Source organism: Nycticebus coucang, chromosome 13, assembly GCF_027406575.1.
Source record: "Nycticebus coucang isolate mNycCou1 chromosome 13, mNycCou1.pri, whole genome shotgun sequence".
NCBI lineage: Eukaryota > Metazoa > Chordata > Mammalia > Primates > Lorisidae > Nycticebus > Nycticebus coucang.
The window spans coordinates 17611001-17636066 of record NC_069792.1 but is presented as its reverse complement, the minus strand read 5'-3'; the positions used below and the strand labels follow the sequence as shown (position 1 = coordinate 17636066).

The 25066-nt window shown below is 38.0% G+C and overlaps 1 protein-coding gene and 1 pseudogene across 6 annotated transcripts in view; both read right to left on the bottom strand.

The window, feature by feature from the left end:
* The window catches only part of CSPP1 (centrosome and spindle pole associated protein 1), a 139604-nt gene extending 114629 nt beyond the window's left edge, over nucleotides 1-24975 (bottom strand). For 5 of the 6 annotated variants that reach the window (XM_053559506.1, XM_053559505.1, XM_053559501.1 and 2 more), the window contains exons 1-5: nucleotides 24841-24975; nucleotides 13794-13902; nucleotides 12307-12406; nucleotides 1885-1988; nucleotides 928-951 (exon numbers count right to left, since the gene is read on the bottom strand). In XM_053559506.1, coding sequence (XP_053415481.1) covers nucleotides 928-951; nucleotides 1885-1988; nucleotides 12307-12406; nucleotides 13794-13892 — 327 coding nt within the window. In that variant the 5' untranslated portion in view covers nucleotides 13893-13902; nucleotides 24841-24975. Of the gene's footprint in view, nucleotides 1-927; nucleotides 952-1884; nucleotides 1989-12306; nucleotides 12407-13793; nucleotides 13903-22834; nucleotides 22918-24840 lie in introns of those variants that run through there. The other variant, XM_053559502.1, reaches the window with a different exon arrangement.
* On the bottom strand, nucleotides 7339-8193 carry LOC128563948 (thioredoxin, mitochondrial-like; annotated as a pseudogene).
* Nucleotides 24976-25066: the final 91 nt, after the last annotated feature.

Below are 25066 nucleotides of genomic sequence, written 5' to 3'. Positions count from 1 at the left end.
ATTTTCCCTCATTTTCCTTTCCACTCCCACCTTTTCAGATGTCAACCAAAAACTGTCTCTTTCATTTTAAGGAAACATCACTCCTCTACCACAACTATATGTATCATTTGTACTATTTCCCTTCTATTTCTTACTACTCTCAAAAAGAATCGTATTCTGTGAGAAGCTTTCTCTTGATTCTTCCTCAAGATTAGCCAAATTTCACATATCCTATAATGCCTTACAAAATAATGACTCCCATTATGAGGCCTTTCCTGATCATTATATCCTTCTTGTTGTAGTTAACACTTTCTGAATGTGAATGTTACCTCTACAATTAGATTCTAAGTCCCCTGAAGACAGGATCCACACATGAGGCATCTTCATAAGTGTTTAGAAAATATTACTTGAATACTGAATGAATGTGTGCAATTCTTTTTTGAAACACTTTTATAAAACTATAAAGACAGTTTCTCCTTGTTTTCCAATATAAATCTACAAGGGTAATCCAAAATTTCTGGTGTAAAAATATTGCATAATCCAAATCCTGACAACACATAGTTAAAACATCTTCAAATATCATGATATTCTATTTTATTAATCTGTGATTAGTATAATTAAAGGAATAAAAACTAGCATGCTGAAAACAAACAGGTTTAAAATAGCTGCAGGATGTTTATAAAGGATGCATAAGAAAGCAACAAAAACAAACGTAAAGCAGGAATCAAAAGTAATAATTATATTAATGGAACATTATAATGTGTAGACAACTATCTAACTAAAAACAAAGGACAAAATGGTACCATTCAAACATCTCAAAATCACAAATGAGGCTACTTTTCTAATTGATTTGAATCTCATAAATGCAAAGGATTGCAAGCTACTAGATCCGTAAGCAAAACAAAACAAAACAAAAAGCTAAAGGAAACATTTTGCAGGCAACCCTACCTTTCTTTTTGCTTGTGAAATGCCCTAAAGTCAAGGGAAACAAACCACAGATAAAATATAGTCAGTTAAAGTTTATTCTCTCCATGTGAAAATCAAAATAAATAACAGACCATTTGTATATTTGGAACAAACATTATAGAGCACTGAAAAACTAAAGAACATTCTGGAATGACTAGAAACATGATTGTTTAAAAGAATTTTAAGGGTGGTGCCTGTGGTTCAGTGAGTAGGGCACCGGCCCCATATACCAAGGGCAGCAGGTTCAAACCTGGCCCCAGCCAAACTGCAACAAAAAAAAGCTGGGTGTTGTGGTGGGCAGTGGGCATCTGTAGTCCCAGCTACTAGGGAGGCTGAGGCCTTGCCTCAGAATTGCCTAAGCCCGAGAGCTGGAGGTTGTTGTGATGCCAATGCCATAGCACTCTGCCAAGGGTGACAAAGTGAGACTCTGCCTCTTAAAAAAAAAAAAAGAATTCTAAAACTTACAAAGTAAATTACATTTTAAAATTTACAATAAATCTGTAGCCATAAGCTTACAAAATACACTTAAAATAAGGGTTCTGCTAAGTATTATAAAACTTTATGTCATAAAACAAGGACTGTGGTGTTTAAATAAATATGTTAAATAAAATTTTATTAAATTTAGCCCATAGGAAAATAATTAGCAACTAATAATCCATATATCATTTTAATACATGGTTGGGGTTTGTTAAGAGTAGGAATTAAAATTGGGCTATTTTAAACCATGACAACATTAACAAAAATATGAACAATCAGAATTACAATATCATTTAAAATTAAAACCACTGCCCTACTCCAAAAGTCAAGAGTCTATGATGTTCCCCAGCACCATTTCCAAGCACCATCTTTTACTCTATCAGTGTCATATAACTTTGACTCTACTACTATTCTGCTAGGTATCACTGAAAAACAACCCAATTCATTAATAGAACGCATTACCTGAGTAAGATAACGTCTGTAATCTTGCCGTAATTCCTCTTTAAGTTTATGTTTCTTCCGTTCATAGTCTTCCCCAAGTGGTAAACTTAAGCCATAATCAATTCCTATAAAGAAAATAACTTCTTAATAAAGTTCATTTTCAAAAAAATTTCAAGAAGTTCTATGTCTGGAAACAAAGTAAGAAGGAACACACTTAACGTTGATTTGTGAGACTAGGATCAGAATACCTTATGTCTCAATGGGTAACATATTCACATAGCTAAAGTATTCTCTTCAATGAACCCTACCACCCTGTTCTTGTGCCCAGAACAGCCAATATTATTTTTTCTGACTCCCTCCAGAGATTTTCTTTATTCATCTACAGGTACTTTCATATTTATTATTATATATGCACATTATCTGTGTACATTATATTTACTTTTTCTACTATTAAGATAAATGCTTCTGCACTAACTGACATCTTACTTTTTCAAGAACAGCACAATTAAAGCAAAGAAAAGCTGCTTATCTTCTACACTTAATTTTACTCTACTCTCTACAGAAATAAATACCTGCAACAATTTTAATATGTCATTTTCAATCTGGGAAATGTTTTTTCTTTTTTTATTCAGTCTGAAAAAATTAACATAATATTTAGCATACAAGAATATGTTCACTATAACATGTTTCTAAGAAAAAAATTATTAGGGCTATACGTTGCATAGGATGAAATTTCCAGAAAAAAATCAATATGAATGTTAATTTTTTTAACTTCAAATTTAAAGTTGTAACAGATGTTAATTTTTTACTGTAGTAAAGCATATATAATATAAAATATATCATTTTAGCCATTGTTAAGCATGCAATTCAGTGACATTAAGTATATTCAATAATGTTGTGCAACCATCACCACTATCCATTTCCTTAATTTTTTTATCATCCCAAAGAGAAACTCTGTAAATGGATATTTTTAAAGATAATTTTCAATTTTGAGTAGTGTTTCCTTATTTAAAAAAACTCAAAACTCAACTTACATTTTAAGATAAATAATTGTGAAACTTTTAAATATACTAAAACCACTGAATTATGCACTTTAAATAGGTACATTTTATGATATACAAATTATACCTCAATAAAGGTGTTAAAAATAAAATGATACAACTGTCAAATATTTAACAGTAAAATATTACGTCAGGAAACACAGACATCAGTGAGTACTCAGATTTCTCTTCATGGTTTTTTTTTTTTTTTTGCAGTTTTTGGCTGGGGCTGGGTTTGAACCCACCACCTCCAGTATATGGGGCCAGCGCCTTACTCCTTTGAGCCACAGGTGCCACCCGAGTATTCAGATTTCTGAAGCCCCTATCCCCTTTTTTAGTCCCGCTATACATACAAAACACTATAGTATAAAGAAATTATTTCTAAACAACATAAAAATTTTCCTTAAAGATTCAATTAAAATTACACCTACGGTGCATCTTACAAGGGTACATGTGAAACTTAGTAAATGCAGAATATAAATGTCTTAACACAATAATTAAGAAAATGCCAGGAAGGCTATGTTAACCAATGTGATGAAAATATGTCAAATGGTCTATAAAACCAGTGTATAGTGCCCCATGATCACATTAATGTACACAGCTATGATTTAATAAAAAAAAGATTCAATTAAAAGGACTCTAAAATGAAATAACTACAGTTTATAAACTACCATGAAAACCACTATTTTTGTCCCTTATTCCTCACAATGCAGCTAAATGATGAGAACTTAACATGAATGTGTCATTTCACTGCATTATTACATCACTGAAATATTTCAGGAGCAAATGTCCAAAGCAGAATGAACACGAATGGATCTTTACCGATTTTAATAGAAATCCAGGTCTATGAAAACAATATGATGAACTTCTGAGTTGCAGGCAGAGTGGCAGGCCCAGAGGAGGCAGGTCATGGGTGAGGAGCATGGAGCTTCCCTGCCTTCCAAAGAATCCAAAGCATTCCATATGCTTGAAATTTTAAATCATCCTTGAAAGGAACTTTCCTCACAAAAGAATCTAAATGTCATTTTTAAAGGTACAGAATTTAAGCCCAAGGAGAGTAACAGTTTGGATTCTCATGTTCGGAATTAAGTATCACATATGAAATTAAACTATAAAACTATCATTAAAACAAGACCATACTTTATTCAATTCTGTAATGTGAGGCGCTAAACTTTTAGTCAAGATAATGTTCGTCAAAATGTGTGAATGAATGTGAATGAACGCACAGCAAGAGAAAGGAATAAGACTGGGTAAGAATGAACACACTATTCCTAAAATTTCATTTGTGCTTTTAGCACTCTGACTGCATAAAGAGTGCAGCATTCATAACTGGTAACCAAAGCTACATATCTCTTTCACATACAGTCACAAAGACAACAATACTGAAAGGATGAGACTTCCTAGTAGGCACAGCTTTCCCATGTCATGAAGAAGCAATTTACTTTCTAAAAAGTCATGTGTTTAAGGTCGCTTGTACTACTTTTTTGTTCATTTTTTAGTTACTTATGGCTTCAAAATTCTACTTGATGGGTTTATATGTAAGAAGGGAAAGAAAACCACGATTCAGGGTCATTTATAAATTATTACTTACATTGGGTGGTACCTGTGGCTGAAGGCACCGGCCCCATATGCCGGGGGCGGTGGGTTCAAACCCAGCCCCAGCCAAAAAAAAAAAAAAATTATTACTTACATTAAGTTCAATTTTTATTTACAAGAGTATTTCCTTTATACTACTGATTGATAGTACTATAATGATTATAGTACCATTAATTATCTTAATAATTATCTATAATAATTATAATACATTATCTTAGCAGATAAGTAACAATATATAATGCCTTCCAAATTATTTATAATTTTATTAACTTAATGTTTAGTCAACAGAAAACACTAACTTTTTAATTCTTATTCTTTATCACCTGGTATGGCATTAAAGGTAGGTCACAGAAATAAAATTAAGAACCATAAGACCCCATCCCTAGGGGTTCTGGTTGTTTGAGCCAAGTACTCACAATGAATCCCCAACAATAAAAAAAAAAGAACCATATAGAACAATCTAAATATACTATTCATTTTTAACTACGCATTAGCAATGGCATCTCAACCGATGTAATGAGCTTAGAGACATGGTGAGACTCACTTAGTGAGCTGCTGTCCTCTGATGGTTCTAGTGGCAAGTAAAGCATTAGTGTCATGTTAGGGTCATATGAAGTGATGTCACATCATCATGTACAACATCAATGGCCCTAAGATAGTTAACAATATACTTCAGAATTACAACTATTACGAGTATTTGTTTTCTACAGCAGTTGTGGCTTAAATAAAATACTTCAAAGAATACAATCTAGCGTACCTTCTAATTAATTTGCTTTCTACATTTGGATGTCTTTTTTTGTGAAATACCTATCCAAGTCCTTTGTCCATTTTTTAAATTGAATTGCTTTTTCCTATTGACTTGCAGGCTATATAGATATATAGAAAGGATATATATTACACGTGTTTTTATAGTATTTAGATATGTAGATATAGATATACACACATATCCTACAGATATGTGAACTGCAAATATATTTTCCTGTCCTGTGGCTCCCTGTTCACCATTTTAATTATATCTTCTGATGAAAAGTTCTTCATTTCAACAAAGTCCCTTTCCTCAAACTACAACTTCATGGTTAGTACTTTTCAAGTCCTGAAAAGTACACCTCTCCCCCTACCCCCAACAAACTCCCACCTCTACCCCAACAAAGCCTTAAAGACATGCTCCTACATTTTATCTAAGAACTTTATAGTGTTAGATTCACATTTAGGTCAATGACCCGTCCTTTTTTTTTTTTTTTAATTTTTACATATACATGTGTTTATTAGGTTTCCATTTTTTACCTTCACAAAATTAAAAAGGCTTAAAATTTAATAACAATAACAATGCTTAAGATAAGGACAAAAACAAAAACCTCGTAAAGAACAAACGAACATAAATACATTCAGAAAAGAAATCAGACAATTGCTACATCACGATATTACACAATAATAATGCAAAGAAAGTAACATTCACGTTGTCAAATAAGAGTATGTCTATTATAGAATGCTTTGACTCTCAGATTCAGTATGGAGTCATCAGTTAACTTATTTTTTAAGTTTCAAAAAATAGACAACTAATATTTATAAATAAAAGTAAAAGATAATTTAAAAAAACAGATCATGCCAAATCTTATCGACAAAAGAAAAAGAAGGAATCTTCAAAATCATTCTACTTGATCTGGGTACACCTGATATTAAAATTGGAGAAAATATATTATCATAAAGGAGAAATTACAAACATATTTCACTTATAAATGAGGGTGCAATATCCTAAACAACATATTAACAAGTTTAATTAAAAATTAATGTTTAAGTAATGTACTTTGGTCAAAATTAAATCTAATTTATATGAGAATTAGTCACTATTTTCTTTTTTTTTTTTTTTTTCTTCTTTTCCTTCTTCAATGACCACTCTTAAAGTAATTTGTATGTAGGCCCAGGTCCAAGATTCATTCATTTTTTTTGGTATAGCAGCTATCTAATTAATCTATTGAATTATAGAAACACCTATGCCATAAATCAGATAACAGTATATGAGTTGGGTCTGTTCCTGTGCCCTCTATTCTGTTCCAATAGTCTGTAAACCTTATGCCAAAACTATCTTAAATCATGTCTTGATATGCAATAATTTAAATCCTCTTTGTTCCTGTTCTACCTTTTTCTACAAGATTATTGTTGCTCTATAGGTTTTTACTACCTTATAAATCAAATTATCAAGAAGCCTGCTGGTACTGCATTGACTCTACCGATAACTTAAGGGAAACTGACATCTTAATAATACTGAATCATAACAACCCATGAAAATGGTACCGCTTTCCTTTTATTTGGGCTTCCTTAAATGCCCTCAGCAAAGTCTGTACAAGTCTTGCACATATTCTATTAGATTTATTCCGAAGTATTAGGTATTTCCAATATGGTTGTAAATGTATTTTTTCTTTTTCTTTTTCTTTTTTTTAACAGTAGAAACCCCTGTACTTTATTGATCTGATTTGTTCACAGTTAAGCCTCCTGCTTCAAGGATCAAAGGACCAGCTAATGTGAGGGAAGGTGGTGTCTTGAACCTTCCAGAATCAAGAATCTCCAGGGCTTTCCCAGCCCAATGCTTGTCCTCTGCCCTCATGCCTGGGAGGAAAGGAGGAGGTGGCTCTTGGGGGTGGGGGGCAGCTACTGGGATTTTAGTGAGGGGTTGGGGGGCCCAGGCCAGTGCTTCACAGCAGGAGGTAGAAGGGATCACATAAAGTTCTTTATTACAGACCTACAAAAAAATGAGAGAATTATATATTACTCTCACGTGTTCTGGTTTCTTTTTTCTTTTTCTTTTTACAAAACCGCAGCAGGAAAGAAAGACATTAGGAGGCAGATGTTCACATCAGGAGGGACCAAGGTGTTGCTGCGTGACCAGGAACGCTGTGGGCTGGCCCTGGGCTCTCCCCAAGCATCCTGGAGAACTGAAACAAGCCCTGGAAGCAAACAAGAGTAGGTGGGTGGGAAGGCACTGTCCCCAGGCCAGCAGCAGCACCATTCCTCTGACGGCCACCCTGGCAGTCAGCCGGCTCAAAAACATCTTAATAATGTGTGGCTCCTGTGTTTGGAGGCTTGTCTCCAAAGCACGGGCCACAGGGGCCAGACAGAGGGAGGTGGCAGAAAAGGCCAGCACAGAGGACTGTGAGTTCTATGGGGATCCCTCCTTGGGACTATGGGGGGTCCCAGGCAGTCAGGACTCTTCCCTGCTTGTCAGCCAATCAGCTTCTTCAGGAAGGCTTCCAGCTGGTCCTCATCCTTGATGCCCACAAACTTGTCCACCACATCCCCGTTCTTAATGGCTAGCACAGTGGGTACTGCTAACACTGTGCATAGAAATCCACAACCACTGGAGTCTCACTGTTGACAACTCAGTCTTGAAAGTCAGGTCCATCTTGGATGTTAAAGGTTGTTAAATGGACCTTGGTGGTACCTATTGTCCGGGCTGGGCTGGGTATTACTGTCAGGCCACCAAGACTGCACTGTGGGGTCTGCAGGGCCCCAGAGGTGAGGGGTGGCCACCCACCCTTAGGGAGCTTCCTGGAGATGACAGAGGCCAGAAACCTCCTCAGGAGAAGTCGCTGAGCCATCTCCCTGCAGTGCGAGCGGAAAGATGCCTTCTTTTTTTTTTGAGACAGAGTCTCACTATGTCATCCTTGGTAGAGTGCCTTGGTGTCACAGCTCACAGCAACCTCAAATTCTTGGGCTTAAGCGATTCTCTTGCCTCAGCCTCCCAAGTAGCTGGGACTACAGGCACCCGTCACAACGCCTGACTATTTTTTCTTTGCAGTTGTCATTGTTGTTCAGCAGGCCTGGACTGGGCTCAAACCTGCCAGCTTTGGTGTATGTGGCCAGTGCCCTACTCACTGAGCTATGGGCCCCTGAGCCTTCTAAATGCATTTTTTTAGATAATCATTTCATTTTCCAGTCGTTCATTGCCATTATATAGAAATAAAATTGATTTGTGTATCCCTATATCAATTAGGTAACCTTGTGAAATTGACTACTAATTCTAATAGTCTGTAGATTCTTTGAGATTTTCTACCTAAATAATCATGTAATCTGTGAATAATGAGTTTTATTCTTCCTTTCCAAATTTTATACCTTTTTTCTTGACTTAATTGTGATTCGTTCTTCCAGTACAATATTTTAAAAAGTAATGATAGGTAATGATAGACAATTCTGTGTTGTTCCTGAATTCAAGGAAGAAGCATTTCACCATTAAGTATGATGTTAGATGCAGCATTTTTTTTTAGAGACAGAGTCTTATTTTGTTGCCCTCTCTAGACTGCCGTGACGTCACAGTTCACAGCAACCTCCAGCTCTTGGGCTTAGGCGATTCTCTTGCCTCAGCCTCCTGAGTAGCTGGGACTACAGGCGCCTGCCACCACGCCCAGCTATTTTTTTGTTGCAGTTTGGCCGAGTTTGAACCCACCACCCTTGGTATATGGGGCCAGCGGCGCCCTATTCACTGAGCCACAGGCACTGCCCAGATGTAGCATTTTTTATAGCTACTTTATCAGATTAAAGAAATTGGCTTCTATTTAATTTTTATCATGATGGTGTTAATTTCAAATGCTTTTCCTACATTTATCAATAATCATATGATTTCTTACCTTTATTTTATTAATATGATAAATTATACTGATTGATTTTCAAATATTAAATGAATCTCACATTCCTGGAATAAGCCCTGTTTAAACATGATACATGCACAGTACATCTCACTTTGCATGGTGCTGCAGGACCATAAAAATGACCATGCAAGCAATACAGCTAAGCAATCTTAAAAATCCATGTGGTGCACGCCTATAATCCCAGCACTTTGGGGGCCAAGGCAGGTAGATCACTTGAGCCCAAGAATTTGAGACCAAACTGGGCGACATAGCAAGACACCTTCTCTACAAAAAACTGAAAAAATTAGCCAGGTGTCGTGGCACACACCTGTAGTCCTAGCTACTTACTCATCAGGCTGAGGTAGGAATATCGTTTGCACCCAGGAGATTAAGGTTACAGTGAGCTAAGATTGTGCCTGGGCAACAGAGTTAGACCTGTCTTTAAAAAGGTGGGTGGTTGGGGTTTGACTACAATTGTTCTATGACCTTCACAAATTTTTCTCAAAACATTAAAAAGGTCATTAAAAAATAGTGACACAATTATTTAATATAAAACATCAGAAGCATTGAGAATTAAAATGCCTTCTTCCTGTGTAACACAGAGAACTTACAAAGGATAAGCTCGACATTGATTGCCTTGTCATCACATAGCTTCCAATATGGTATGCACATCTTTTCTTTGCTTTGACAATCCTAATAATGTTGAGAGACGTCTAAGCCACAAACATGGAATTTATTTAGACATTTATGCTCTCAGCCATATTTTGGAGTTTTCTATGTTTCATTAGTCTTAAGTATTTTACTCTATTAGTTGGTTTTATGAATGGGATTGTTTACTTGATTTCATTATCAGATTATTCATTGCTAATATACAGAAATATAGTCTGTGTATTTGGGGCCAGGCGCCATGGTTCACACCTATAATCCTAGCAGTCTGGGAGGCCAAGGTGAGAGGATTATTTGAGCTCAGGAGTCTGAGAACAGCCTAAAAATGCCCTAGAGAAAGTGGCTACCTCTTGGCCAGAAAACACGTATCTGGGGAGAGCTAATGCTCTCCTTGTAAACAAACATATCTCACTGCCTTCCTGCAACTGCCTGCTGTTTGAAGGCTGCCCACTTCAGTGCTGCTGCGCGGCCATCAGGGCAAGAACTTCTGAGGCCACTGAGTCCATGAGCAGCCAAAGCAGGTCTCCAGGGCCTGAGAAAGGCTCCCAGTACCCTCTGCACAGCCAAGCCTAGGGCCTCAGCCCTCACCATATACGGCTATCATCCGCTTTGCCAGCCCTACCATTGCCTCCACTCCCCTATCACAGCGCTTGGTAGAGGCCATTCCAGCCTACTCCCACTGGATAATGGATACTACTGGCCTGGAACCCCATGTGCTCAGCGGACCCAAGAGGTACAGTAGGGCAGCCCTGGAAGGCCTGCAGGGCTTCCCCGCTCCACAGCCATACTATCCATGTAGAATGCACAACCTTATTTTTCCCTCAAATATTTGGGCAAAACAATGCACATTATATACAGCAAAATACAGCAATCCAACTAAATTAAAGAAACAGAGAGTGCTCACTTTGGCAGCACTTACACCAATATGAAAATTGGAATGACAGAAGACTGGTAAATAAAATTTTAAAAAGGAAAAAGGAAATTTGAGGGTCTTAGAGGGGGAACTTTACCAAAAATGTAATACTTTAATTTATTAAAATTGTATAGCAACTAATAATTTGTCAAAGAATCAAAATTGAAAGTTATCTGTATATCTGATACTAAAAGTAGGTCATTTCAAGCTGTTTTTCTACTAGAGCAGTTTTTCAACCTTTCTATCTCATGGCACAATTAATTGAACCTATAGTTAAACTTTTGCGGGACACTTAAATTATGTTGATCAAAAAAAGAGTTAAAGAATATACTTACTGTGCTTTAAACTTCTTTCAAAAATAATTTAATTAATGATCTTTAAAAATGTTCGCAGCACACCTAAGATCCTCTCATGGCACATCAGAACAGTGTGCTGCGGCACACCAGTTGAAAATCACTGTACTAGAGACACACAGAACTCACCAACTATTCAATCTCATGCCCAACATCCCTTTGTATACAGTGTCATACAAAGGCAAAGGAGCTAATAATAATTCAGGAGAATAGCCAGGAATACCATCCATATGAGAACAATGCTTTAAACAAAAGAACTATCATTCTGACTTTCTTTTTTGTGAAAAAGTTTCAGTCATCGTCAATAATTCACAATGCATGTTAAAAATACTCATACAGGGCAGCGCCTGTGGCTCAGTCAGTAAGGCGCCGGCCCCATATACCGAGGGTGGCGGGTTCAAACCCGGCCCCAGCCAAACTGCAACCAAAAAATAGCTGGGCGTTGTGGTGGGCGCCTGTAGTCTCAGCTACTTGGGAGGCTGAGGCAAGAGAATCGCTTAAGCCCAGGAGTTGGAGGTTGCTGTGAGCTGTGTGAGGCCACGGCACTCTCCCGAGGGCCATAAAGTGAGACTCTATCTCTACAAAAAAAAAAAAATACTCATACATTTCTTTAAAAAAATGTATACCCAGGGGCGGCGCCTGTGGCTCAAGGAGTAGGGTGCCAGTCCCATATGCCGGAAGTGGCGGGTTCAAACCCAGCCCCGGCCAAAAACCAAAAAAAAAAAAAAACAAAAAATGTATACCCATGAACAAAAGAAAATGTGGTGAAATGTTCCTAAATATTTTTATACCAAACCACAAACAAAGAATCAATATGGCTCTATTATTAACTTCTTTATAATTCCAGTATGGTCATAAATAATTAAAACGGTCTTTTCTCAAACAGCATTTTGTAGCCATTAAGTATATTTCTTACATTTTTAAACAAAAGTAAACCCACTATTCCTATAGAATAACTATTCTGTTTCCTCTCTCCCACATACAAATTCCATTCAATGTTTTCAATTTTTAGTTACATTTTACCTGCTCTGAATTCCATAAATCATAACTGAAACAGCATCACATAAAACAAGCACTAAGTTCTCAGTATGAGTCATATTTCATATGTAGACCATATTGTCATATATAAGATTCTAGAAAAGAAACCAGGATTCTAAAGAAACCTTTTTTTTTTTTTTTTTGACAAAAGAAACCTCTTTCACAATAGCCTGCTAAGGATATCTTAATATCAGTTTAAGATACACCTAATGACCCACCTAAGGAACCCATGGTCTGTTGACTGTTCGGTGGTATGTTCTCCTTGGCCATAGAGATTAATATTTTACTATTTTCAGAAAGCTTCTCTGATGTCTTTCCCTGAAAGATATAAAATTTACAAAAGCAGCTGGGGAAAATATATAATTCACAAAATATATAATTCATCTCAAAACTCTAATTAAATAGCTTGACGAAATTACATAGTAGATTAAAGAAGAAAAATTTAAGTGTAAAGGTTTGAGGAATTAACAAAGGCCTAATTCCACCAACTCTAGTGTCTTAGTTTCATAGCTTAATTTGCCTCGGCTTACTCATCTGGAAAATTACAATACCAGCACTTACATCATAAACATAAAATATAACCTCTAAAACTATGCCTTCAGGCTCCGCACCAGTGCTCAGTGGTTAGGGCATGCCAGCCACATGCACCAGGGCTGGTGGGTTCGAACCTGGCCTGGGCCTGCTAAACAACAATGACAACCACAAAAACAACAACAAAAAATAGCCAGATGTTGTGGCAGGCACCTGTAGTCCCAGCTACTAGGGAGGCAGAGGCAAGAAAATCGCTTAAGCCCAGGAGTGTCAGGTTGCTGTGAGCTGGCCACAGCACTCTACCATAAGGAGACTCTGTCTCGAAAACAAAGAAAAACAAAAGACTAGGCCTTCTCCACAGCACTCAATAAATGTCAGCTATGTGAGTAAAATTACTTTATAAATAGGGTGTCCATGCTATTTATCATATCAACCTGGATACAATTTTCCAGGACAAATGCTAAACCAGATAGACACTGGACAACAGGTAAACCAGGATTGTCTTGGGCAAATATATATGGTTACTCATTATGACGAACCATAAGACACAATTAATCTACATGCTATATCTTATTACATACAAAGCCCTGGGAGAAGGTGCTACATCTATCTACATTTGTGTTATATTCTTTTTTTTCTTTTTTTTTCAGGTTAATGTGAGAGTACAAACAGCTGAGTGCTATATTCTTAACAAGGATTTGTTAAATTGATAAATCACTCACCAAAACAAGTTTTATAAGCTTTACAATCATTTTAAGAAATTTATATTCTGAAAAGCCAACAATAACTACTCTAATAAATTCATTTTTGTAGATTTCAAAAAAATTTTAACTGATTTACTAAATTGAACTTTTTCACATAGAATGTAAGAACTTGCTTTTATATCTCTTATGTTTACGTTCTGGAAGTTCTTTGTACTAAAACTGTTCTAATCATTTTATGAAGCAAAAAATTATTCATTAAAACTAATGAGAGAGGAAAAACACTGTGAAATATAAAACACCACAAAAAAATGCATTCAAAATCTCTGAAATCTTATCTGCAGTCAACTCTCAGAGTCAGAATTAAAGCACAGCCAAACTAAAGTATGAAAAAGAATATTGTAACTCACAGAAGTAATAATCTTCAAAGTCAATTTTTATGAAACACACTGGAAGAAAATTATTAACTTTACCTTCATTTCCATGTAAGGTGGATCACTTTCCAATTCTGCTTTGTCTTTGGCCAATTTAGCTTTTCGTTCTTCAATAAATTCATCCAAATTATCAGCCATTTTGCAGATTCTTTAAAAAATAATCCTCAGTGAGCACAACTATATCACAGCATTTTTAGCTTAATTATTAACATTCAGGCTTTGTCCACATTTAGTATTAAATCTCACTTATCTGACAACTTCAAACTTAATCTTGGTCATAAATATGCTAACTTTTCTTTCCCAATTCCCTTAAAAAGCCTACAATATACTTGAAAATACATGAAAAGAAAAAAAAAGAAAACAACTACTACCATCTGTATATACATAACATACCCTGTCTCAAAACAAACAAAAAATCCTTAATCCTTAAGTCAAAATGCTTTTTTCAAAAGAAAAGTATTTTAAAAGAAGTATTTTAATGATTGGAGATAATTTCTAACTTAAAGAAAAGTTATAAGAATAAGAATAGTATCCAGAATACCCAAAAAGTCTTTACCAAGCCCCTGTTGTTAAGATTTTGCCCCATTTGCTTTACCTTTTGCTTGTACACACAAGATCATTCTTTCCACTACGTGGCCCTCTGCACCACTGAGTTCAGCCTCTTGAATGAATCTAATTTTTACAGAACAAATCGTTGAAGGAGTTTGGATTTAGTTGAGGGGCTGCTCTCAGGGATCTGGAGGACCACATGTAGCCTTGAGGCTACAGGTTCCTCACCCCATTTTATCAACTTCTGAAACGTTGGTTTTTTTTTTTAATCTAATGTATTGTCCATGTTCCAATCTTGTCAACTGACTCAATTGTAGCCTTTTTTCTCTTTCCAATTCAGGATTCTAAGTTAGATAGTATATATTGTTATGTCTCTTTAGCTTTCTTCAGTTTGGAACATCTCCACAATCTTTGTTTTCGATGACATCTGAAATCTATCTAGTCTACCTACCCCCTTTTAATGAAACAGTCCTCATCCTGGATTTACCTAATGTTTCTTCATGACTAAATTCAAGTTCTCAGCAGAAATACGTTTCAGGTGAAGTTGTGTCTTTCTCAAACTGCCACTAAGAGAGCCACATGATATCCACCTGCCCCTTATTAGGAATGTTATTTTTGATTACCTGGTCAAGATATCTCATTTCAGAACTATTGTTACCTGGTAACAATAAGCAGACTGTGGGGAGATACTTTTAGACCATGCCAATATCCTATTCCTGATCAAAATCTCCTCCTAGGTTTAGCATCCATTTGTAATTCCTGACTGATCCAATCTTTGATTCTAGATGGCTACAAAATGCTAATTTTCTGATTTCACCACTTACAACATACACATATTGATTTACCAGTCAGCACTTATTTATCATTCTATTGTAAGGAAGAACCTTTCCTTCATCCTCATTTACATGCTGGCATATTAGTAGTGTGGAATCATGAATTCCTTTTTTTTTTAATTCCTTTTTTTTCAATAAGCCCTAGAACTATTTTCAAATTCATAAACTGTTTTAATTATGAAATAATTCGTATACCATAAAATTCACCCACTTTCATAAAGTTACATGCGTATTAGTGAATTCATATAGTTGTTTTCAAGTACTGTATCACCACGACCATGCTTTATAATGTTTCTGTCACCCAAGAAGTTTCCTAATGCCCTTCTGCAGTCCGTCCCCACTCCCACTCCTCACTCAGCAGCCACCGATTCCTTTTCTATCACTATGGGTTTGCCTAATCAGAAATCATACAATCCATCTATATGGATGGATATATATTAGATAACTTTTGTGTCAGGCTTCTTCCACTTAACATAATGTTTCTCAGAGTCATCTTTGTAGATGCATCTCCCAGTGAGCAGTTTGTTTTCTTATTGCTTAGTAAGAGTCCACTCTATGAAAACACCACAATTTGTTTACTCATTCAACTGTTGTTGGATATTTAAGTTGTTCCTATTTCTTGCCTATTTATCAATTACGCTGCTATTAACCTTCGTATACGAGTTTTTGTGTGGACATATGTTTTCAATTCTCTTTGATATATACCTAAGGGTAGAACTTCCAGGTCCAGTGATTTCTGTGTAACATTTTCAGCAGCTGCTAAACTGGTCCTCAAAGCTTGAAGTGGCTATACTGCTTTACATTCCAACAACATGTTGTAATGTGTGTTGTACATGAGGGTTGCAATTTCTATACATCCTCATCAAATTTTGGTATTTTCAGTATTTTTGATCTTAGTCATTCCCTTGGGTATGTAGTAGTATCTCTCTGAGTTTTAATTTGCATTTCTCTATGTCTATGATGTTGAGCATCTTTTCATGTTATTGGCCATTCATCTGTTCATACATATAATCACTGGGAAAGTGTCTATTCAAACATTTTTAAAATCAGTTTGTTTTATTATTGAATTATAAGATTGTTCATACGCACTTGATAAAAAAATAAGTCCTTTATCAAACATGTTTTTTTCCGTTTTCTTTTCTTTTTTTTTTTTTTGAGACAGAGTTTCACCTTGTCACCCTTGGTAGAATGCCGTGACATCACAGCAACCTTATACTCTTGGGCTTAAGGGATTCTTTTGCTGAGCTTCCCAAGTAGCTGGGACTACAGGCGCCTGCCACAACACCCAGCTATATCAAACATGTTTTAGAAATATTTTCCCCCAATCTGTTTTTTTTTTTAAGTTTTCTTAATGGCATTTTAATAGCAAAAGCTTTAAATTGTTATGAAGTCTAATTTATAAAATTTTCATCAATTTTTCATCCATTTATTGTTTGTAGGGTTTAGGGGGGGTTTCCTGAGACAGAGTCTTACTCTGCCGCCCCAGTTAGAGCCACATTGCCTTGATAGCTCACTGCAACCTCCAACTGCTGGTTACAAACTGTCCTCCTGCCACCGCCTGAGATTACACAGCGCACCACCATGCTTGGCTCATTTTTTCTAGTTTTAGTAGAAGCAGGGTCTCACTCTCACTCAGGCTGGTCTCAAACTCTTGAGCTCAACGGATCCTCCTGCCCTATGCTAAGATTGTGCTTGTTTGTGCTTTTTGCATCTAAAAAATCTTTCCCAACCCAAGATCACAAATATTTTCTTCGATATTTAATTTTAGAATATTTTTATAGTTTTTTTCTCTCACATCTAAGTCTATGTTCCACTGAAATTTTGCAAATAGTACAAAGGTCAAGGTTTAATTTCTTGCACTTGAGATTATTCTACTACCATTTTTGGAAAAGATTATTCTTTCCTCATTCAACCTAGAATTTTTTAAAAATATATTTTCTAAAAACTCACTAAATATTGTGTCTAATTGGGTATGTAGCAAGAAGCAGCAATTATAATGAAAATTTTAAGGCCTGAAAGCTAAATCCTGGACAGTTGGCTGGTTTGGAAAGATCTGGTTTACATATGCTAAGTTAAAGCTAGTAAGATATGCTAATGGAAATTTCCAGCAGATGGTTAGAAATTCAAGATTTAAATTCAAGGAAATGAACCACATTATATATGTACACCATGGAATATGTACACCATGGATATATATGTACACCATTGATGTACACCATGGAATATTACGCAGCCTTAAAGAAAGATGGAGACTTTACCTCTTTCATGTTTATATGGATGGAGCTGGAACATATTCTTCTTAGTAAAGTATCTCAAGAATGGAAGAAAAAGTATCCAATGTACTCAGCCCTACTATGAAACTAATTTATGGCTTTCACATGAAAGCTATAACCCAGTTATAACCTAAGAATAGGAGGAAGGGGGAAAGGGAGGGGAGGGATGGGGAAGGTGGGCGGAGGGAGGGTGAGTGGTGGGATTACACCTGCGGTGCATTTTACAAGGGTATATGTGAAACTTAGTAAATGTAGAATGTAAATGTCTTTTTTTTTTTTTTTTTGAGACAGAGCCTCAAGCTGTCGCCCTGGGTAGAGTGCCGTGGCTTCACAGTTCACAGCAACCTCCAACTCTTGGGCTCAAGCGATCCTCCTGCCTCAGCCTCCCAAGTAGCTGGGACTATAGGCGCCCGCCACAATGCCTGGCTATTTTTTGGTTGCAGCCATCATTGTTGTTTGGTGGGCCCGGGCTGGAGTCAAACCCACCAGCTCAGGTATATGTGGCTGGTGACTTAGCCCCTTGAGCCACAGGCGCCGAGCCGAATGTAAATGTCTTAACACAATAACAAAGAAAATGCCAGGAAGGGTATGTTAACCAGTGTGATGAAGATGTGTCAAACGGTCTATAAAACCAGTGTATGGTGCCCCATGATCACATTAATGTACACAGCTATGATTTAATAAAAAAAAAAATGAAAAAAATGAACCACATTACAGATGTTTATTTTAAGTCAAGTACGCATTTTAAAGATAATAGTTAAAGGCACAGTAAATGAACTCAGGCAGGGAAAAAGAGAAATAACCCAGAATTAAACACTAGGCAATGTTCACTTAAGGGGGTGACAGAAGATTAAAGCTGGGGAAAAAACAAAAAGAATTAAAACAAGGATATAAAGATAACCCAGTCTGCATAATTAGTGGAGGAAAGAGATGTAAGAACTGGTAAACAATATCAAATGCAAGAGAGTTAAATTAAAAAAGCACCCAGTAGACTCGGCACTTGTGGTTCAAGCGGCTAAGGCGCCAGCCACATACACCTGAGCTGGCAGGTTGGAATCCAGCCCGGGCCCACCAAACAATGACGGCTGCAACCAAAAAAAACCCAGGCATTGTGGTAGGCGCATGTAGCCCCAGCTACGTGGGAGGCAGAGGAAGGAGAATCACTTGAGCCCAGGGGTTGGAAGTTGTTGTGAGCTGTGATGACGGAGCACTCTACCCAGGGCGACAGCTTGAGGCTCTGTCTCAAAAAAAAAAGCACCCAGTAAATTGAATGTTTAGGGAACAATGATAATTTGTTAACTTAAAAAATTATCATTGTAGAAAAGCAAGCTTTATTTTTTAAAAAATGTTGAAATTTCTACCAGTTAAGCAGTACAAAATATTACAAACTTCATGTCATTATTTGCCTCCAAAAAAAGTACTGATTTTAAAATACAGCTTTAGCAAACCAATGAAAGTTAATATATTTCAGCCACTTTTCACTTGTTATTTGTCACAAATGATTTTTCCTAGTAAAAATTCCTAACAGCTCAACAGCAAATAAGTTTTCATGTTTAAAAAAATCACTTCTTAAAATCCTCTAATTTTCCTAAATGTGTCTGATGGAAACAAAAGATGATGGGATAATGTATATATTTTGTTATAGAATTTTACACAGAATTTAATGGAAAAACCACATTAGTAATAAGCCTCTTTCACACTGAACCAAGGTTTCCATACAATCCAATAACAATTATTGATTTAACATGTGCATGCTTTTGGAGGGAGTCTCACTCTGTTGCCCTAGCTAGCGTGCAGTGGCATCACTGTAGCTCACTGCGACCTCCAACTCTTGAGCTCAAGCAATCCTCTTGCCTCAGCCTCCTGAGTAGGTGGGACTACAGGCCTGCACCACAAAGCCCAGATCATTTTTTCTATTTTTAGTAGACCTAGGGGTCTCACTCTTGTTCAGCTGATCTCAAACACCTTGGCCTCCCAGAGCATTAGGATTACAGGCATGAGCCACCATGCCCACCCAACATGTGCATTTAAATGTGGTTCCAACCAAATTTTGAAAGAACTCCCTCTTGAATTTATATTTATATTTCTCTTTACTATTATTATTTAACAGTAATAACTACAGATTCTACAAGTGATTTTAAGTAATAATAACTATGGTAATAAAATACATTTTTAAACAACAGTAAGGAGCACAGTATACAACATAACTAAAACATGAGATCAGAGATATAAGTATATTTTTAATCATTTCTAATTCTGTCCTACTATTGTAATTAGCTTATTATAACATCTTTAAATTAAACTGAAGAATCAAAGACACTAGTAAGATTTCTCCTGACAATGACCTCCAGCCAAACACCACCATGAACAGGACTTTTTTCAGGATATTATTACCAGGTATTTTTTTCTCCAGTAGCTGTGTACAGCGCAGATAATAGTTTTCAGGAAACCATTTTAACTGAAAGACCAGGATTTGAAATCCATTTCCATCATTCTATTGACCTCAATGTGACTGACCTCAACAATGTTCCTTAACTCTCTATTGCCTCAGTATCATCTATAAAATGGAAATGCTATCTACAGTTACTATGAACAAAATACAGTAGAATCTCTGTAAGTTGACCACCGAAGGGACTGTAACAAACTAGTCAACAAACAGAGGTGGAACGAGGCCTACTGTACAGTGAGTACAAAGGGGTACACGTCCAGTCTATGAATATTAGGTTAACCTAAGGAGGTGGTCAATGTACGGAGGTGGTCAACTATGGAAGTACTACTGTAATGCATATAAAATGTATCACACAGAACCCAACAACTGGAAATCAATAAATCAGTTATTTTATTAATTATTATTGTATTTTCATAGCCTATGTATATTTACCTTTTAAAAACAAAGCCACCAAACTCATAGTAACACTGGGATTTAAATCACCAATAATTGATACTTGTTATCATAACCCAAACCAACATCACTTAACCTTAAAATTTGTCTTTTTATATTTATTGAACAAACAGAAAGAAATATAAGCAGACCAGAACATACCATTCTGCTAAGTCTGGGCAAATCCTAAGAATAGAGCAGACGCAGTAAGAACTAAGTATGCCTGATCTCTTCTCCCAGTGTCATCAATCACAAAGAAATGGGAAGATGTTGCTCCTATCCTTTTCCCTCTCTAGGAATGGAGTACAAATGTCTGCCCTATTATGGAAGCATGAGAAACAGAAAATGTCTCCCTCCTAGGGCAAGATATGTATTGTGCTAGATGCTAGGGAGATCAAAAAAGAAAAAGAAAATACCAAAAAAAAAAAAAAAAAAAGAACAAAACATAATCTTTATCCTCAAATTTGGACAAGATAATGCCCCCTGCCAGAGTGGCTCACAGTCTTCCTAGCCTGGGGTTTAGATGCTGAATGTAAGATACTCATAAAGGATCCACTGAACATAGAAGCAAATACACTAAGTCTAGAACTAAGAAAAGAACCCAGGGTGGAAATAAAGATTTTGCAGTGTTTAAAATAATTACCAAAGCTATGGGAGAAGAGTTTTGCCTGGAAAGAGACAGGAGGACAACAGGACCTAGGACAGAATCTCAGAGAGTGATAACACATAGGTTTGAGGAAGGTGCCTGTGAAAGAGCCTCGGAAGAGAGGGAGAGATTGGACAATATTTCTCTCTTCTCATCCATTCTGAGTTCTTCCCACCAAATGAAGGTTCTCAATCTCTCTCCAGGCAGGTGACATCTGAAGCAACTTACTCCCATGCATACAACCAAATTTTGACAAAAATCCCCCTAAATGTTGCTATGAATTACTGGTGCAGAAGGAAGAGAGGGAAGTTAGGAGACAGGACACAGACAGTGAATATAAAACCATATTGAAGTCTTTTTGCAGATATTAATACTCTATCATTAATGGTGACTAAGAGGAGTAGTATAAATTAGGTGGCCTTTGGGTTGTGCAAAAGTGCTTAAACACCTTGTCTGTCACCCAGGAAAGCACATCTAAGTCAAAATGATGTTAAAAGGATAATCAGAAATCTGCTCAAATGTGTAATAGTTGTATCACGTTTCTGTGAAAACTTCATGTGAGAAAACCTGTACTTTAAAACATCCTGTTTCAATCGTAAATTGAATAACTTAACTGTCTAAACTCACCCTCACCCTCCCAGAAGGTGAGGCAGGACACCTAAAACTTACTCCTGTGGAGTAGTTTAATAGCTATTTAATCACTTGAAAGGCAGTAACCTCCTAACCAGAAGAATGATACAGAGAAAAGAAAGTACCTTAACCCTTTGCATGGAATTCCTTTTTGCTTGACAACATGATGAGTTATTCTTTCATATAAAAGAGAACCTCTCTGAAGGGAGGCTGAGGCAAGAGAATCTCCTAAGCCCAAGAGCTGGAGGTTACTGTGAGCTGCGACGTCACAGCACTCTACTGAGGGCGATAAAGTGAGACTCTGTCTCTAAAAACAAACAAACAAACAAAAAAATAGAACTTCTGTGCGAATAATTAGCTTTTTAGAAACTAATAGTGGTTGCTTTGAGGCTCCTGCATTTTCCAAAGTGTCTGGAAACTAGGTGGTGTAGTATTTCAGAATTTAGTCTTCCTTAAAACCTGAAGGAAGCACCTTAATCCTACAATCCTGAGAGCCCGCCTCTCTCAAAACCTGAGTGCCATTGCTAACATTTACTAAAACTAGATGCATATCCTAGATAAGAATTCTAAATCAAGGCAGTCAGAAGAAGTTCCTGACAATCACGGGGGGATAGTAATAGCACCGAGCTACAGGGAAGATTAAATAAATTTTACTTGCAAAGCCAAGCGCTGGGAAGACTATCTTGGAACCCAGACACTCAAACGTTAAACCAGAACAGTACCAAGGAGAAAAGGCGCTCGGGAGGCTCAGCTGAGCAGCATGGGGCCCAGCCTCCGGGGAAAGGAGACGCCTAGGAACCAACAACCAGGTAGTCTCCCGGCGCTGGGAGCGGCTTACTCTTTAGGAAGAATCAACGTGTTGTCCGGCAACCGGCTCTCAACAACACCAGAGGCGGCCCGGGAATCCCGACAGCGTAAACATGACACCGCCCCCAGCCCAGCAGCGGCGAGACCCCCGCCGACAGAGAACTCCCGCTCTAATACCGTGGCTTGCCTAGCGGCCGCGAGACTCCAACCCTTCACCCTCATAACTTGGCGCCCCCGCGTCCAGCCCAGCAACCACGAGACCCCTTACAGACCAGAAGTCCCCTCTACCAGTCCCTGTAACTGCGGCACGGCCACCGGCCTGGCTACCGGCCTCGAGACCTCGGTCCCCAGGGAGTCCCTGCCCCAACTCCGGGGACGCGAATGCAGCCCGGGGACCACCCCCTCCACCCGGGTCACACCCTGCCAAGCATGTTCCCCACCCGCAGCCAGCGGACTCTTACGTGGGAGAGTGGCCTCAAGTCTGGGAAAACACACTGCGCTCAAGCGAGGCTCTTAGCGGGCCAAAGAAGTGGCCACTGCCACCCAGGAGAGAAGTGTGACAGAACGCTGGGGCCGGGCTCTGCCTCTCAGGCCCAGCCCCTGTACCCGCCCTCCGCCAACGGCCGGGCACGGCCCCGCCCCCGCTGCGGCCAACGGGGAAGCACAGCGGCAGCTGCCGCCCCCTGCCGTCCCGGAGGCCGCACAGTGCCCGGCTCCCAGACACACTAGCTGGGAAATCCAACTTGTTCCCCTCACTAGCGCGGGGACTGTTAAACCTTGGGAGCCCCTGCTCCTGCTAAACTGTTCCCAGCCCCTTAAACCCCACGCCCCTTGCACTGGCCCGCAGGGGAACAGTGTCAGAGCCTGGAAAGAGAAAAAGGAAAAGGGTGGCAATGGTGTACCTCTCAAGGTTATTTCTTTTAGCCCAGGAGTCTGGTTTTCATTACCATTTTCAACATGTTACTCAGTTCACCCTAATACTGAATGATATATTCTACCACTAAAAAAAAGATCTCCAGCTTTCCAAGAGAAAGGAACTGAGGGTAATAATATATTTTAAGGGCCCTAATTTATCCTAAATTACTTTGTAAGGTATTTTTAAAGGCACGTTTTTCCTCAACTGGAAGTGAAGGTCAAAACCACAGGCTGTAGTGTGCATTCAATAATTCTAATGGATTTAACTTTGTCACGCACCATACAATGCAGAAGGTAGTGTTCCACACAAGGATACAGCAAAAAGGAAAACTTCCTTGTCAACAATACATTACAACACATCCTGTTACAGGAGCACCTACAGACACTTAAAGAGACAGTGGAAAGAATGGTCACTAGAGAGAGTCAGAAGAGTTCATGGTAGATGTCTCTGAACAGTATTTTTAAAAGATGAATATGAGTTCCCAAGATGCATGCAGACCACATATGCAGGGCCAAAGAGCACTGCTAGGATGAAAAGCTCTAGGGGGTACTAGATAGATGCATCCAGACCATGTTATTAAGAGTTGTGATGGGGCGGCGCCTGTGGCTCAGTGAGCAGGGCGCCGGCCCCATATACCGAGGGTGGCGGGTTCAAACCCAGCCCCGGCCAAACTGCAACAAAAAAATAGCCGGGCGTTGTGGCGGGCGCCCGTACTCCCAGCTACTCGGGAGGCTGAGGCAGGAGAATCGCCTAAGCCCAGGATTTGGAGGTTGCTGTGAGCTGTGTGACGCCACGGCACTCTACTGAGGGCAATAAAGTGAAACTCTGTCTCTACAAAAAAAAAAAAAAACAAGGAACCGAGACCCAGTCCCTGTGTCTTGAAATTGTCGACTTTAATCGATGAGATATATACTGGAAATTCAGAAGGGTGATGGTTAAACTAATAAGCGCGGACTACAAAACTAGGAACTGTATTCATGTAACAAAACGGCACTAGTACTCCTTAAATCTATAAACATTTATTTTAATTTTAAAAATAGTAAGATCTATTAACCAGAAAACGAGAACTTTGTTATAAAAGATTACATGTAGGTGGAAAGCGAAGCCTCCGGCCAAAACTGAATGCAGACACTTTAGAGGGAGAAAAAGGAGAGGCTGAGATTTATGCCCATTGAAATTTAGCAATCGTGTGTGGATGGAGGTATGGGGCGAAGATAAAAGAAGACTTAAAACAAATCAACAAATGAAATAATTAAACATCGTTTTAACTGGATGAAAACAAGTTGCCGAGATTACTCCTAGAGGGCAAAGGCGGTTCACAGCACAGTTCTGAAGATTTAACTGTAATCTCTTAAAAACTGAGTACTAGACATTTTCAAAACACTAATGGCACAAAACATATTAGAGAGATGCTAACTTTTACAAACATGCCAAAAGATACAACTGTAGCAATCCTCGGAACGCTAGAGAATTCCCACCATCAGCCCGCAGGATTTTACGCATGTGCAGTGAGTCATTTTAAAGTAAAATAGGATGCAATGTTCATCTTACCCTTAGCCAGCTTCAAGAACTACTTATATCTCAGTTTTTCCACACACAGCCTTATTTTTCAGTCTTTCAACAAACTTATTTGATTTAAGGTATCTATACGTACACAAAAACAACTCTTTCCCCAATCCCATTAAGGCTCCACCCACCTTTAATATGGCGGAGGCCGAGCCTGCGCAGTATAAACAGGGACGGCCTAGTTCAGTTTCTGGCATGCCCTTCTTCCGGT